Genomic DNA, 17,694 nt, shown 5'->3' with positions numbered 1-17,694 from the left:
TGAGCTATGATCACACCAGTGCACTCCAGCCTGAATGAAATAGTGAGACCCTGTAACTAAAAAAGAAAAAAACAAAGAAAATTCAGTCAAAATATTGTCAAATGACAAAGGGACAGAGTAGGTTACAAAATAATATGTATAATATGATACCATGTGGTATATATATATTCAAGGCATTAGTGATAATTTTTTCTAAGTGGTAACATTAATTTTTTCTTCTTGCTTACATGTATTTTGTGACTTCTTACAAATATATATGGTTTGAACATTATGGGGAAGTAGAAGAAAGAGACTATCAAAAACCTACTAGGGGAGCCAGGCACATTGGTGTATGTCTGTAGTCACAGCTAGTCAGGCGCAGAAGGCTGAGACAGAAGGATCCTTTGAACTCAGGAGTTCTACGTATGCCTGAGTACCACAGAAAGACCCTATTTCAAGAAAAATAAAGAAAATCCACTTGGAGGAAACACACATTTACCAATTTCTTGGCTAAAGAATAAGAAATCCTATACATTTACCAAACAGACAGATTATTTTTACTTAGGGGTACCACTGTAATCTTTCCTACTTCAGAGGAAAGAGATTTTTTCTCTTTTAATGCTTCCTAGCTAAAGATAGATGGGGAGTTGTTAACAGCAACTAGCATTCTATACCATAATAAAACTTGGACAACAGGGAAGCAACAGTAAAATACTTCCTAAACCTAATACATAGCGATACTGAATCTATTATTTCCTTAAAAAATCTATAAACAAAAGATTATCATCAAACTAATCTTGTTCTAAAATACATTCACGTATCATACGAAAGGTTTATTTAGATTAAATTACACTGAGAGCTTGGTGGGTGTGTAAATGTATCTGTCAAATTGCTAAACAATATAACCTATCAATCTAGCATCTGGCAATGAGCCATTTAATTTAACTTTAATGATTTACTAAGAATAATTTATTTGATTTACAACTGGTTATTACTTTTACATTGTTATACTGAAATTTCAAGTTCAACAGATTTGCAATTGTTATCTTGTGCTTATATTATTAATAGGTTAGATGACATATTTATCAAGTACAAATGTATTTTTTAAATTGTACTAACATAAAAGGTTTGTTCAATGAGGAAATTTGATGGTTGTTTTCATTTCTTTCCCAACTAATTTTTTTTTAAATCAGTATTCATCTACATTATCTCCTTAAATACCCAAATACTTGCTGTATCTTGAGATAAATGTATTGATGCTGGTAAGTATGTATTATCAAAAGCAGTGGTCTTCTCTTAGAGTGTTACTGCTTCTGCACTTTCCTTCCTGGAATTTGTATTCTACTTTTATATACTTTGTGAATCGATTTTCTCTTAAAAACTTCAAGAAGCTAACGGCAAATATCTGCACAAGAGACATTATTTTACATTAAAAAATTCACAATACATACTTTAGGGACTCTGTGCCAATGAAAACAATCTATTTTAAACTAAGAATACTTCACCAAGGCATATATACAAGAAACCAGTAGGTGTGTACACACACACACACAGACACACACACACACACACAAAGAGAGAGAGAAATAGGCTGCACTAGGAATAAATGGTTATATTTTCTCCTAAATTAGACTTTGTGTTTTAACAGAAAAAAAAAAAAAAACTGATTAAAGAGAGCAGTAACTAAGGTGGGCGAGAAACCAGTTTGAAATAATAATGAGGAAAAGTCACTGAATAAAAGCGAATTCTGTAGATATCTGAAATCCACCTTTAAGGATACTGTTAGATGATGTTTGGAATCAGCCCCTATGTTCAATAGGTGAAACAAGCAATTCTAAATTTAAAGTTACTTATTGGCAGAAGAGGCTGTAGAAATCATCGAGGCAAACCTTATCATTTAATAAATAAAGAAAAGGAGCCTCTGTGCAGTTAAGTGACTGATGGATCAGGAGCTACAGCCTGGCTCTTCACCTGACCCTGCTTCTTCCACGGCAACAATTTCTCACTGTAAAGAGTTGGGGAAGGAAGTGTCTCAACAAATTTGGCTACCTGTTTTTAAAACTAAAGTTTTCATGGAACACATTCACATTCTGCTTTCATGCTACAAGAAAACAGTAGTTGTGAAAGACACTTTACAGTCTACAGCTTAAAATATTTACTATCTGGTTCTTCACAAAGTTTGCTGATTCCTATATTACATTTCTTAATATATGATCAGAAGTTTCAGAACTTAATACATAATAATTACAGTTGACCGTTGAACGACATGGGTTTAAACTGCGTGGATACACTCACATGTGGATTTTCTTCCACCTCTGCCACCTCTGAGACAGGAAGACCAGCACCTCCTCTTCTTCTTCCTCCTCAGTCAACTCAACATGAAGATGATGACGATAAAACCTTTATGATGATCTACTTCCACTTAATGAACAGTAAATATATTTTCTCTTCTTTCTGATTTTCTTAATAACATTTTAATTTCTCTAGCTTACTTTAAGAATACAATCTCTAATACATGTGACATACAAAATATGTATTGACTGTTTATGTTATTTATAAGGCTTCCAGTCAACAATAGGCTGTTAGTGGTCAAGTTTCCGAGGAATCAAAAGTTATATGAGGATTTTCATCTGTACAGTGGGGATCAGGGACACAACTCCAGGATTGTTCTAGTGTCACCTGTATATATAATATGTTGTAATAAATAGTAGTGTAATCAGAAAAGAATAGCAATCACCTTAAACAGGCTTAACTTTTTTTGCCAGCAAAGAACTGATTATTTTCCATGTTCCATGCTTTGATATATAAACCTTTGAGAAAACCTATAAAATTTAGAAATGTCCAAAGGAGAAATTAAAATCTGATTAAACTGAAAGATAACCCATAAAACATTCCTTTAATAGAGTACTCCTCATCTACAGAAACATATTTATAGATCATTGATTACTTGAGACACACCCTAGTACATAAATCTAAACTAAGTGAATTAAACAGAAATGTCCAATGAATGTCAGAGTATTACAGAAAAAACGAAATTTACATACAATTTTCTACTGGCATATCTTAAGCATAAAAAAGAGATATCTATTTAAATATCAAAGGCATCTGCCTTATCAGTCACTTGATTCATTACATTTTTAGGTTTTACCTTTCTCCCCCCAGAAAAAAAAAGTAAGCCTAGCTCCAACTGACCCAATTAGCAATAGTTGCTGGAACACTACAAAAATGTAAACCTCAATGAGACTTAGGTATAAACAAAATACAATTTAAACAAAAGTAGTAGACTGCTCAAGGAAAACAAGTTTACAGAAGGAGGAAGCGGCTAACTAGAAACTAACAAATCAATGAAAGTTATTAATTCCCTAATTAGCATAGTATGGGACGAGGTTACATATGAACACAGTTCTTTTATAGGGAAGCCTGGATAATTCATTACAAAATTATGTACAATGTACAACAGCACTTTAAATTGCAATAAGAAAGGAACCTAAAGACATGTATGTCAAATCGATATACACGCACACATACACACACACACACACAAACACAGGGTTTGAAACCAGAAGACTTGGGTTCAAATTCCTGAGCTGCCAGCAACTGCTAACACTGAGCAACTGACTTCTGAGAGACTTTAGGTTCTTCGAGGATTTAGTTTATTTCTTCATAAAATAAGGAACTTAAACGAGGTAAGTATGGTTCTTTCCAACTCCCAAATAATATATATTTAACTGCTTATTAAGCTATTACAATGTGTCAAGAACTATATTAATGGCTTTAATTACTTATAGAAATAAGTTTGACTTGAAAAAACCAATTCTAGAATAAATAATCCCTGTCAAGCACCTTCTTTCAAACACATGAAGAGATGGATCTTCATCCAAGATGGCCGAATAGGAACATCCGGTCTGCACCTCCCAGCGTGATCGACACAGAAGATGGGTGATTTCTGCATTTCCAACTGAGGTACCTGGTTCATCTCACTGGGACTGGTTGCACAGTGGGTGCAGCCCACAGAGGGCGAGCTGAAGCAGGGCGGGGTATCACCTCACTGGGAAAGCACAAGGGGTCTGGGATTTCCCTTTCCTAGCCAAGGGAAGCCATGACAGACTGTACCTGGAAAAACGGGACACTCCCGCCTAAACACTGTGCTTTTCCCATGGTCTTAGCAACTGATAGACCAGGAAATTCTCTCCTGTGCCTGGCTTGGCAGGTCCCACACTCACTACTAGCGCAGCAGTCTGAGATCAAACTGCGAAGCTGCAGCCAGGCAAGGGGACACACATCCGCTATTGCTGAGGCTTCAGTAGGTAAACAAAGTGGCTGGGAAGCTCAAACTTGCTAGAGCCCACCACAGCTCAGCAAGGCTCACTGCCTCTATAGACTCCACCTCAGTGGGCAGGGCATAGTTTCAGGCGCAGCAGAAACTTCTGCAGACTTAAACGTCCCTCCCTGAAAGCTCTGAAGAGAGCAGTAGTTCTCCCAGCACAGCATTTGAGCTCTGAGAATGGACACACTTGCCTCCTCAAGTGGGTCCCTGACCCCCGTGTAGCCTAACTGGGAGACACCTCCCAGTAGGGGCTGACAGACATCTCACACAGGTGGGTACTCCTCTGGGATAAAGTTTCCAGAGGAAGGATCAGGCAGCAGTATTTAGAGCTCTTCAATATTTGCTGTTCTGCAGCCTCTGCTGGTGATACCCAAGCAAACAGGGTCTGGAGTGGACCTCCAGCAAACACCAACAGACCTGCAGTGGAGGGACCTGACTGTTAGAAGGAAAACTAACAAGGAGAAAGGAATAGCATCAATATCAACAAAAAGGAGATCCACACCAAAATCCCATCTGTAGGTCACCAATATCAAAGACCAAAGATAGATAAAACCACAAAAATGGGGAGAAATCAGGGCAGAAAAGCTGAAAATTCTAAAAACCAGAGCGCCTCTTCTCCTCCAAAGGATCACAGCTCCTCGCCAGCAACGGAATAAAGCTAATGGAGAATGACTTTGATGAGTTGACAGAAGTAGGCTTCAAAAGGCCGGTAATAACAAACTTCTCAGAGCTAAAGGAATATGTTCTAACCCATCGCAAGAAAGCTAAAAACCTTGAAAAAAGGTTAGACGAATGGCTAACTGGAACAAACAGTGTAGAGAAGACCTTAAAAGCCCTGATGGATCTGAAAACTACGGCACAAGAACTTTGTGACGCATGCACAAGCTTCAATAGACGATTCCATCAAGTGGAAGTAAGGATATCAGGGATTGAAGATTAAATTAATGAAATAAAGTGAGAAAACAAGATTAGAGAAAAAAGAGTAAAACGAAATGAACAAACACTCCAAGAAATATGAAACTATATGAAAAGACCAAATCTACGTTAGACTGATGTTCCTGAAAGGGATGGGGAGAATAGAACCAAGTTAGAAAATGCTCTTCAGGATATTATCCAGGAGAACTTACCCAACCTAGCAAGACAGACCAACATTTAAATTCAGGAAAAACAGAGACCACCACAAAGATACTCTTGAAGAAGAGCAACCCCAAGACACAAAATTGTCAGATTCACCAGGGTTGAAATGAAGGAAAAAGTGTTAAGGGCAGCCAGAGAGAAAGGTCAGGTTACCAACAAAGGGAAGTCCATCAGACTAACAGCGGTCTCTCGGCAGAAACCCTACAAGTCAGAAGAGAGTGGGGGCCAACATTCAACATTCTGAAAGAAAAGAATTTTTAACCCAGAATTTCATTACCAGCCAAACGAAGTTTCACAAGAGAAGGAGAAATGAAATCCTTTACAGACACGCAAATGCTGAGAGATTTTGTCACCACCAGGCCTGCCTTACAAGAGCTCCTGAAGGAAGCACTAAACATGGAAAAGAACAACCAGTACCAGTGACTGCAACAACATGCCAAATCGTAAAGACCATTGAAGCTATGAAGAAACTGCATGAATTAATGAATAAAATAACCACCTAACAGCACAATGACAGAATTAAATTCACACATAAAAATATTAACCTTAAATGTAAATGGGCTAAATGCCCCAATTAAAAGACACAGACTGACAAATTGGATAACAGTCAAGACTCATCAGGTGCTGTATTCAGGAGACCCATCTCACGTGCAGAGACAGACACAGGCTCAAAATAAATAGATGGAGGAAGATTTACCAAGCAAGTGGACAGCAAAAAAAGCAGGGGTTGCAATCCTAGTCTCTGATAAAACAAACTTTAAACCAACAAAGATCAAAAGAGACAAAAAAAGCCATTACATAATGGTAAAGGGATCAATTCAACAAGAAGAGCTAACTATCCTAAATATATATGCACCAAATACAGGAGCACCCAGATTCACAAAGTGAGTACTTGGAGACCTACAAACAGACTTAGACTCCCACACAATAATAATGGGAGACTTTAACACCCTGCTGTCAATATTGGGCAAATCAACAAGACAGAAGGTTAACAAGGATATTTAGGACTTGAACTCAGCTCTGCACCAAGCAGACCTAATAGACATCTACAGAACTCTCCACCCCAAATCAACAGGATATATACTCTTCTCAGCACCACATCACACTTATTCTAAAATTGACCACATAACTGGAAGTAAAGCACTCCTCAGCAAATGTAAAAGAACAGAAGTCACAACAAACTACCTCTCAGACCAAATCCAATCAAATTAGAACTCAGGATTAAGAAACTCATTCAAAACCACACAACTACATGGAAACTGAACAACCTGCTCCTGAATAACTACTGGATGAATAACGAAATGAAGGCAGAAATAAAGATGTTCTTTGAAACCAATGAGAACAAAGATACAACATACCAGAATCTCTGGGACACATTTAAGGCACTGTGTAGAGGGAAATGTATAGCACTAAATGGCCACAAGAGAAAGCAGGAAAGATCTAAAACTGACACCCTAACATCATGATTAAAAGAACTAGAGAAGCAAGAGCAAACACATTCAAAAGCCAGCAGAAGGCAAGAAATAACTAAGATCAGAGCAGAACTAAAGGAGATGGAAACATAAACACCTCTCAAAAAATCAATGAATCCAGGAGTTGGTTTTTTGAAAATATCAACAAAATTGACAGACTGCTAGCAAGACTAATAAAGAAGAAAAGAGAGAAGAATCAAATAGATGCAATAAAAAATGATAAAGGGGATATCACCACCAATCCCACTGAAATACAAACTACCATCAGAGAATACTATAAACACCTCTACTCAAATAAACTAGTAAATCTAGAAGAAATGGATAAATTCCTGGACACATACACCCTCCAAAGACTACACCAGGAAGAAGCTGAATCTCTGAATAGACCAATAACAGGCTCTGAAACTGAGGCAATAATTAATAGCCTACCAATCAAAAAAAGTCCAGGACCAGAGGGATTCACAGTCAAATTCTACCAGAAGTAAAAAGAAGAGCTGGTACCATTCCTTCTGAAACTATTCTAATCAATAGAAAAAGAGGGAATCCTCCCTAATTCATTTTATGAGACCAATATCATCCTGATACCAAAGCCTGGCAGAGACACAACAAAAAAAGAGAATTTTAGACCAATATCCCTGATGAACATCGATGCAAAAATCCTCAATAAAATACCGGCACACCGAATCTAGTAGCACATCAAAAAGCTTATCCACCACAATCAAGTCGGCTTCATCCCTGAGATTCAAGGCTAGTTCAACAACCGGAAATCAATAAACGTAATCCATCACCTACACAGAACCAATGACAAAAACCACATGATTATTTCAACAGATGCAGAAAAGGCCTTTGAAAAATTCAACAGCCCTTCATGCTAAAAACTCTCAATAAACTAGGTATTGATGGAATGTATCTCAAAATAATAAGAGCTCAATAAGGGTACTCAATTAGGAAAAGAGAAAGTCAAACTGTCCCTGTTTGCAGATGACATGGTTGTATATTTAGAAAACGCCATTGTCTCAGCCTCAAATCTCCTTAAGCTGAGAAGCAACTTCAGCAAAGTCTCAGGATACAAAATCAAGGTGCAAAAATCACAAGCATTCCCATACAACAATGATAAACAGAGCACGAAATCATGAGTGAACTCCCATTCACAATTGCTACAAAGAGAATAAAATACCTAGGAATCCAACTTACAAGGGATGTAAAGGACCTCTTCAAGGAGAACTACAAACCACTGCTCAACGAAAGAGGAGGACACAAACAAATGGAAGAACATTTCATGCTCATGGATAGGAAGAATCAATATCGTGAAAGTGGCCATACTGCCCAAGGTAATTTATAGATTCAGTGCCATCCCCATTAAGCTACCAATGACTTTCTTCACAGAATTAGAAAAAACTACTTTAAAGTTCACATGGAACCAAAAAAGAGCCCGCATTGCCAAGAAAATCCTAAGCCAAAAGAACAAAGCTGGAGGCATCACGCTACCTGACTTCAAACTATACTACAAGGCTACAGTAACCAAAACAGCATGGTACTGGTACCAAAACAGAGAGATACACCAATGGAACAGAACAGAGGCCTGAGAAATAATACCACACATCTACAACCATCTGATCTTTGACAAACCTGACAAAAACAAGAAATGAGGAAAGGATTGCCTATTTAATAAATGTTGCTGCGAAAACTGTCTAGCCATAGGTAGAAAGCTGAAACTGGATCCCTTCCTTATACCTTACATGAAAATTAATTGCAGGTGGATTAAAGACTTAAATGTTAGACCTAAAACCATAAAAACTCTAGAAGAAAACCTAGGCAATACCATGCAGGACATAGGTATGGGCAAGGACTTCATGTCTAAAACACCACAAGCAATGGCAACAAAAGCCAAAATTGACAAATGGGATCTAATTAAACTAAAGAGTTGCACAGCAAAAGAAACTACCATCAGAGTGAACAGGCAACCTACAGAATGGGAGAACATTTCTGCAATCTACCCATCTGACAAAGGGCTAATATCCAGAATCTACAAAGAACTTAAACAAATTTACAAGAAAAAAACCAACAACCCCATCAAAAAGTGGACAAAGGATACGAACAGACACTTCTCAAAAGAAGACATTGCATTTATGCAGCCAACAGACACATGAAAAAATACTCATCATCACTGGTCATTACAGAAATGCAAATGAAAACCACAAAGAGATACCATCTCACGGTAGTTAGAATGGCGATCACTAAAAAGTCAGGAAACAACAGGTGCTGGACAGGATGTGGAGAAATAGGAACACTTTTACACTGCTGGTGGTGGTGTAAATTACTTCAGCCATTCTGGAAGAGAGTGTGGCGATTCTTCAAAGATCTAGAACTAGAAATACCATTTGACCCAGCGATTCTGTTACTGAGTATATACCCAAAGGATTATAAATTATGCTACTATAAAGACACATGCACACGTATGTTTACTGCGGTGCTATTCACAATAGCAAAGACTTGGAACCAACCCAAATGTCCATCAATGACAGACTGGATTAAGAAAATGTGGCACATATACACCATGGAATACTATGCAGCCATAACAAAAGGATGAGTTCATGTCCTTTGCAGGGACATGGATGAAGCTAGAAACCATCATTCTCAGCAAACTATCGTAAGGACAAAAAACCAAACACCACACGTTCTCACTCATAGATGGGAACTGAACAATGAGAACACTTCGACACAGGGCAGGGAACATCACACACTGGGGCCTGTCGAGGGGTGGGGGGCTGTGGGAGGGATAGCATTAGAGGAGAAATATCTAATTTAAATGACGAGTTGATGGGTGCAGCAAACCAACATGGCACATGTATACCTGTGTAACAAACCTGCATGTTGTGCACATGTACCCTAGAACTTAAAGTATAATAATTAAAAAATTAAAATAAATTAAAACAGAAACAAAATTAGCCATAATGAAGAAATAAGGTATTTGCAAACACTTAACTGAAAAAGGACTAGCATCTCCTATACGTATGTATATGTGTATAGACAGCTACAAATTAATGAGGAAAAGCAGGCAATCCAACAGAAAAATTGGCAAAAGACCTGAACCAGGCCTATGAAAAGGAAGATTTTTGTTTTTCATTCCTTTCTGTATTTTTTTTTAAAGGGGGTCTTGCTGTATTACCCATGCTGGATCCAGTGCAGTGGCTATTCACAGGTACGATCATAGCACACTGCAGCCTCAAATTCCTGGGCTCAAGTGATCCTCCCATCTCAGCCTCCTCCCAAGTAGCTGGGGACTACAGATGTGCACCATCACACCCCATTTAAAGTTCCACTTTTTAAAAAACACGTGCCATATTTTCACATGTATTATTTTCATTTTTTAAATGTAAAATAAATGAAGCTATAGTGAAAAAAAGAAAGCAAAAAACACATGAAAAGGCACTGGGTCCCATTTTGTAATCAAGGAAATGAACAGTAAAAATTTAATGAGATACCATTACATACTCACCGTATCACAAATGCTAAAATCCCTGACTGACAACACTATGTGTTGCAGAGAACGTGAAGTTACTTTGATGGTAAGAGTACCTTTGGTATACACTTTGGAAAAAAGTTTGACATTATCCAGTAAACTTGAAGATGCACATACTTTATGATGCAGAAATTCCACTACTAAGTCACCCTAAAAAAATACAAGCTTAGATTCCGTATACAAAAGCTTCAAAGCAGCATTATTTAGAATAGTTAAAACCTCTAGATAATCCAAATGTTGAACAGCAGAATGGACCTTCTTTCTTATATACAGTACTTCTATTATGTACTTTAATGGATGTACTTTTGCAGTATGCAATTTATGCCTCAACAAAGTTGATTTTTAAAATTTCAACAACTAAAATCAAGGATGCTTCCTTTACTGACAATTCTCTTAGTATGATTCCATGCTCTTATGATGAAATGCATTCAAAACCAAGCCACCATGAATATTTAACCAATCCCTTTACAAAGTACAACGTTCTCACTACCTCTGCTTTGCCTAATCACATCTATCCTGCATATCACTGCTAAAATAATCTTCAAAAAACCCTTCTGAATTAGGAGTACCATGTGCTTTAGAACTTGAAGTGCTGCTTACAGCCTTTCCTCCCCCCAGAAGAATAAACATTTACAATTTGAGTTGAATCTACCACTCTAGTCTTATTTTTCACTACTTTCTATATATAGACAAATCCTTTTCTTAAAATTCACTATTTTTCTAAACATATTTTATTTACACTTTTCATGCATTCTTCAGGCTGTTCTCTTAAACATGTACCCCTGTACTACCTATGATTTAAGAGGTAGCTCAAAGGCTAACCTTAAGCACAGAGTCTTTTCTGAAGTCCCTTTCATTTACGTCTCTTCATTCTCTAAAATTCTAAGTCTTCTAAGTCTATGTATGAAAGCTAAAAACACCATTCTCTATGTCATTCACAGAAGAATACCTGCCTCCAAGGAACTCAGATAATTTATACCCACACATATCGATAACTGATGACAAATAATATAGGGACAAGCTAGAAGGACATGCTGAGCACACAGCATTCACTCAATAATTCCCTGTTGAAAATAATGATTATTTACATATTATAAATATCCAGAAAGTCACTAATATATAAGTATACAAATAAAATGGTAATCCTAATAGATTAAAAAAAAAAAAAAAGAATCTGAGATCCGTGCCAAGATGGCCGAATAGGAACAGCTCCAGCCTCCAGCCTCCAGGTCCCAGCACGAGTGACACAGAAGACGGGTGATTTCTGCATTTCCAACTGAGGTACCAGGTTCATCTCACTGGGGCATGAACACAACACCTGGAAAATCGGGTCACTCCCACCCTAATACAGGCTTTACCAAGGGTCTTAGCAAACAGCACACCAGGAAATTATATCCTGCACCAGGCTCGGAGGGTCCCACGCCCACGGAGCCTCCCTGGTTGCTAGCACAGCAGTCTGAGACCTAACTGCAAGGCAGCAGTGAGACTGGGGGAGGGGTGCCTGCCATTGCTGAGGCTTAAGTAGGTAAACAAAGTGGCCGGGAAGCTCGAACTGGGTGGAGCTCACGCCAGTTCAAGGAGGGCTGCCTGCCTCTGTAGACTGCGCCTCTGGGGACAGGGCATAGCCAAACAAAAGGCAGCAGAAACCTCGGCAGATGTAAATGTCCCTGTCTGACAGCTTTGAAGAGAGCAGTGGTTTTCCCAGAATGGAGTTTGAGACCGAGAACGGACAGACTGTCTGCTCAAGTGGGTCCCTGACTCCCGAGTAGCCTAACTGGGAGATATCCCCCCAACTAGGGGCAGACTGACACCTCACACCTCACACGGCTGGGTACTCCCCTGAGACAAACCTTCCAGAGGAACAATCAGACAGCAACATTTGCTGTTCAGTAATATTCACTCTTCTGCAGTTTCTGCTGCTGATACCCAGGCAAACAGGGTCTGGAGGGGACCTCAAGCAAACTCCAACAGACCTGCAGCTGAGGGTCCTGACTGTTAGAAGGAAAAACAAACAGAAAGGACATCCACACCAAAACCCCATCTGTACATCACCATCATCAAAGACCAAAGGTAGATAAAACCACAAAGATAGGGAAAAAGTAGTACAGAAAAGCTGGAAATTCTAAAAATCAGAGCACCTCTCCCCCTCCAAAGGAATGCAGCTCCTCTCCAGCAACGGAACAAAGCTGGACAGAGAATGACTTTGACGAGTTGAGAGAAGAAGACTTCAGACAATCAGACTTCTCTGAGCTAAAGGAGGAATTACGAACCCAGTGCAAAAACACTAAAAACCTTGAAAAAAGATTTGATGAATGGCTAACTAGAATAACCAATGCAGAGAAATCTTTAAATGACCTGATAGAGATGAAAACCATGACACAAGAACTACGCGACAAATGCACAAGCTTCAGTAACCGCCTCAATCAACTGGAAGAAAGGGTATCAGTGACTGAAGATCAAATGAATGAAGTGAAGCAAGAAGAGAAGTTTACAGAAAAAAGAGTAAAAAGAAATGAACAAAGTCTCCAAGAAATATGGGACTATGTGAAAAGACCAAATCTACGTCTGAGTGGTGTACCTGAAAGTGACGGGGAGAATGGAACCAAGTTGGAAAACATTCTGCAGAATATTATCCAGGAGAACTTCCCCGACCTAGCAAGGCAGACCAACACTCAAATTCAGGAAATAAAGAGAACGCCACAAAGATACTCCTCGAGAAGAGCAACTCCAACACACATAACTGTCAGATTCACCAAAGTTGAAATGAAGGAAAAAACGTTAAGGGTAGCCAGAAAGAAAGATCGGTTTACCCACAAAGGGAAGTCCATCAGACTAACAGCAGATCTCTCAGCAGAAACTCTACAAGCCAAAAGACAGTGGGGGCCAATTTTCAACATTCTTAAAGAAAAGAATTTTCAACCTGGAATTTCATATCCAGCCAAACTCAGTTTCATAAGTGAAGGAGAAATAAAATCCTTTACAGACAAGTAAATGCTGAGAGATTTTGTCACCACCAGGTCTGCCCTACAAGAGCTCCTGAAGGAAGCACTAAACATGGAAAGGAACCGGTACCAGCCACTACAAAAACATGCCAAAATGTAAAGGCCATTGATGCTAGGAAGAAACTGCATCAACTAACGAGCAAAATAACCAGCTAATATAATAACAGGATTAAGTTCACACATAACAATGTTAACCTTAAATAAAAACAGGCTTAATGCTCCAATTAAAAGACACAGACTGACAAATGGGATAAAGAGTCAAGACCCATCAATTTGCTGTATCCAGGAGACCCATCTCACATATAGAGACACACATAGGCTCAAAATAAAGGGATGGAGGAAGATCTATCAAGCAAATGGAAAACAAAAAAAGGCAGGGGTTGCATCCTAGTCTCTGATAAAACAGACTTTAAACCAACAAAGATCAAAAGAGACAAGAAGGCCATTACATAATGGTAAAGGGATCAATTCAACAAAAAGAGCTAACCATCCTAAATATATTGCACCAAATTCAGGGGCACCTAGATTCATAAAGCAAGTCCTTAGAGACTTACAAAGAGACTTAGACTCCCACACAATAATAATGGGAGACTTTAACACCCCACTGTCAACATTAGACAAATCAATGAGACAGAAAGTTAACAAGGATATCCAGGAATTGACCTCAACTCTGCACCAAGCGGACCTAATAGACATCTACAGAACTCTCCACCCCAAATCAACAGAATATACAGCCTTCTCAGCACATCGCACTTACTCCAAAACTGACCACATAGTTAGAAGTAAGACACTCCTCAGCAAATGTAAAAGAAGAGAAATTATAACAAACTGTCTCTCAGACCACAGTGCAATCAAACTAGAATTCAGGATTAAGATACTCACTCAAAACCGCTCAACTACATGGAAACTGAACAAACTGCTCCTGAATAACTACTGGGTACATAACAAAATGAAGGCAGAAATAAAGATGTTCTTTGAAACCAATGAGAACAAAGATACAACATACCAGAATCTCTGGGACACATTTAAGGCAGTGTGTAGAGGGAAATGTATAGCACTAAATGGCCACAAGAGAAAGTAGGAGCAAGAGCAAATACATTCAAAAGCTAGCAGAAGGCAAGAAATAACTAAGCTCAGAGCAGAACTGAAGGAGATAGAGACACAAAAAATCCTTCAAAAAAATCAATGAATCCAGGAGCTGGTTTTTTGAAAAGATCAACAAAACTGATAGACTGCTAGCAAGACTAATAAAGAAGAAAAGAGAGAAGAATCAAACAGATGCAATAAAAAATGATAAAGGGGATGTCACCACCAGCCTCACAAAAATACAAACTACCATCAGAGAATACTATAAACACCTCTACGCAAATACACTAGAAAACCTAGAAGAAATGGATAAATTCCGGGACACATACACTCTCCCAACACTAAACCAGGAAGAAGTTGAATCTTTGAATAGACCAGTTAACAGGCTCTGAAATTGAGACAATAATAGCCTACCAATCAAAAAAAGTCCAGGACCAGAGGGATTCACAGCCGAATTCTACCAGAGGTACAAGGAGGAGCTGGTACCATTCCTTCTGAAATTATTCCAATCAACAGAAAAAGAGGGAATCCTCCCTAACTCATTTTATGAGGCCAACATCATCCGGATACCAAAGCCTTGCAGAGACACAACAAAAAAAAGAGAATTTTAGACCAATATCCCTGATGTACATTGATGCAAAAATCCTCAATAAAATACTGGCAAACCGAATTCAGCAGCACATCAAAAAGCTTATCCACCATGATCAAGTGGGCTTCATCCCTGGGATGCAAGGCTGGTTCAACATACGCAAATCAATAAACGTAACCCAGCATATAAACAGAACCAAAGACAAAAACCACATGATTATCTCGATAGATGTAGAAAAGGCCTTTGACAAAATTCAACAGCCCTTCATGCTAAAAACTCTTAATAAATTTGGTATTTATGGAATGTATCTCAAAATAATAAGAGCTATTTATGACAAACCCACAGCCAATATTATACTGAATGGGGAAAAACTGGAAGCATTCCACTTGAAAACTGGCATAAGACAGGGATGCCCTCTCTCACCACTCCTATTCAACATAGTGGTGGAAGTTCTGGCCAGAGCAATCAAGCAGCAGAAAGAAATAAAGGGTATTCAATTAGGAAAAGAGGAAGTCAAACTGTCCCTGTTTGCACATGACATGGCTGTATATTTAGAAAACCCCATCGTCTCAGCCCCAAATCTCCCTAAGCTGATAAGCAACTTCAGCAAAGTCTCAGGGTACAAAATCATGTGTAAAAGTCACCAGCATTCTTACACACCAATAACAGAAAAACAGAGAGCCAAATCATGAGTGAACTCCCATTCACAATTGCTTCCAAGAGAATAAAATACCTAGGAAGCCAACTTACAAGGGATGTAAAGGACCTCTTCAAGGAGAACTACAAACCACTGCTCAATGAAATAAAAGAGGACACAAACAAATGCAAGAACATTCCATGCTCACTGACAAGAAGAATCAATATTGTGAAAATGCCCATACTGCCCAAGGTAATATATAGATTCAATGCCATCCCCATTAAGCTACCAATGACTTTCTTCACAGAATTGGAAAAAAACTACTTTAAAGTTCATATGGAACCAAAAAAGAGCCCGCATTGCCAAGAAAATCCTAAGCCAAAAGAACAAAGCTGGAGGCATCACGCTACCTGACTTCAAACTGTATTACAAGGCTACAGTAACCAAAACAGCATGGTACTGGTAACAAAACAGAGATATAGACCAATGGAACACAACAGAGTCCTCAGAAATAATACCACACATCTACAATCATCTGATCTTTGACAAACCTGACAAAAACAAGAAATGGGGAAAGGATTGCCTATTTAATAAATGTTGCTGGGAAAATTGTCTAGCCATAAGTAGAAAGCTGAAACTGGATCCCTTCTTACACCCTATAAAAAAATTCATTCAAGATGGATTACAGACTTAAATGTTAGGCCTAAAACCATAAAAACCCTAGAAGAAAACCTAGGCAATACCATGCAGGACATAGGCATGGGCAAGGACTTCATGTCTAAAACACCACAAGCAATGGCAACAAAAGCCAAAATTGACAAATGGGATCTAATTAAACTAAAGAGCTTCTGCACAGCAAAAGAAACTACCATCAGAGTGAACAGGCAACCTACAGAATGGGAGAAAATTTCTGCAATCTACTCATCTGACCAAGGGCTAATATCCAGAATCTACAAATAATTTAAACAAATTTACAAGAAACAAACAACCCCATCAAAAAGTGGGCAAAGGATATGAACAGATACTTCTCAAAAGACGACACTGCATTTATGCAGCCAACAGACACATGAAAAAATGCTCATCATCACTGGCCATCAGAGAAATGCAAATCAAAACATGATGAGACACCATCTCACATCAGTTAGAATGGCGATCATTAAAAAGTCAGGAAACAACAGGTGCTGGAGAGGATGTGGAGAAATAGGAACACTTTTACACTGTTGGTGGGACTGTAAACTAGTTCAACCATTGTGGAAGATAGTGTGGTGATTCCTCAAGGATCTAGAACTAGAAATACCATTTGACCCTGCCATGCCATTACTGGGGATATACCCAAAGGATTATAAATCATGCTGCTATAAAGACACACGCACACATGTTTATTGTGGCACTATTCACAATAGCAAAGACTTGGAACCAACCCAAATGTCCATCAATGACAGACTGGATTAGGAAAAGTGGCACATATACACCATGGAATACTATGCAGCCATAAAAAGGGATGAGTTCATGTCCTTTGTAGGGACAAGGATGAAGCTGGAAACCATCATTCTCAGCAAACTATCGCAAGAACAGAAAACCAAACACTGCATGGTCTCACTCATAGGTGGGAATTAAACAATGAGATCACTGGGACACAGGAAGGGGAACATCACACACCGGGGCCTATTGTGAGGTGGGGGAAGCGGGGAGGGATAGCATTAGGAGATATACCTGATGTAAATGACAAGTTAATGGGTGCAGCACACCAACATGGCACATGTATACATATGTAACAAACCTGCACGTTGTGCACATGTACCCTAGAACTTAAAGTATAATAAAATAATAATATAAAATAATGTAAAAAAGAATTTTACCTTTTCAGTTGTAAGTGGTTTTGCCGGCTTTTCTGGCTCCTTTTCTCTCTTTTTCTCTTCCTTTTTTTTTTCCTTTTCTTTCT

The 17,694-nt window shown here is 38.6% G+C and overlaps 1 protein-coding gene across 5 annotated transcripts in view; it reads right to left on the bottom strand.

Moving 5' to 3' along the window:
• Positions 1-17,694, bottom strand: part of SMAP1 (small ArfGAP 1) — a 186,528-nt gene that overhangs the window by 50,622 nt on the left and 118,212 nt on the right. For 4 of the 5 annotated variants that reach the window (XM_008013566.3, XM_008013567.3, XM_008013572.3 and 1 more), the window contains one exon: positions 17,612-17,692. The exons of the other annotated variant lie outside the window; for it this stretch is intronic. In XM_008013566.3, coding sequence (XP_008011757.1) covers positions 17,612-17,692 — 81 coding nt within the window. The remainder of the gene's footprint in view (positions 1-17,611; positions 17,693-17,694) is intronic. 5 annotated transcript variants of the gene reach the window in all.

Source organism: Chlorocebus sabaeus, chromosome 17 (assembly GCF_047675955.1).
Source record: "Chlorocebus sabaeus isolate Y175 chromosome 17, mChlSab1.0.hap1, whole genome shotgun sequence".
In the NCBI taxonomy this organism is placed as follows: domain Eukaryota; kingdom Metazoa; phylum Chordata; class Mammalia; order Primates; family Cercopithecidae; genus Chlorocebus; species Chlorocebus sabaeus.
This window is presented reverse-complemented; position numbering and strand designations above follow the sequence as displayed.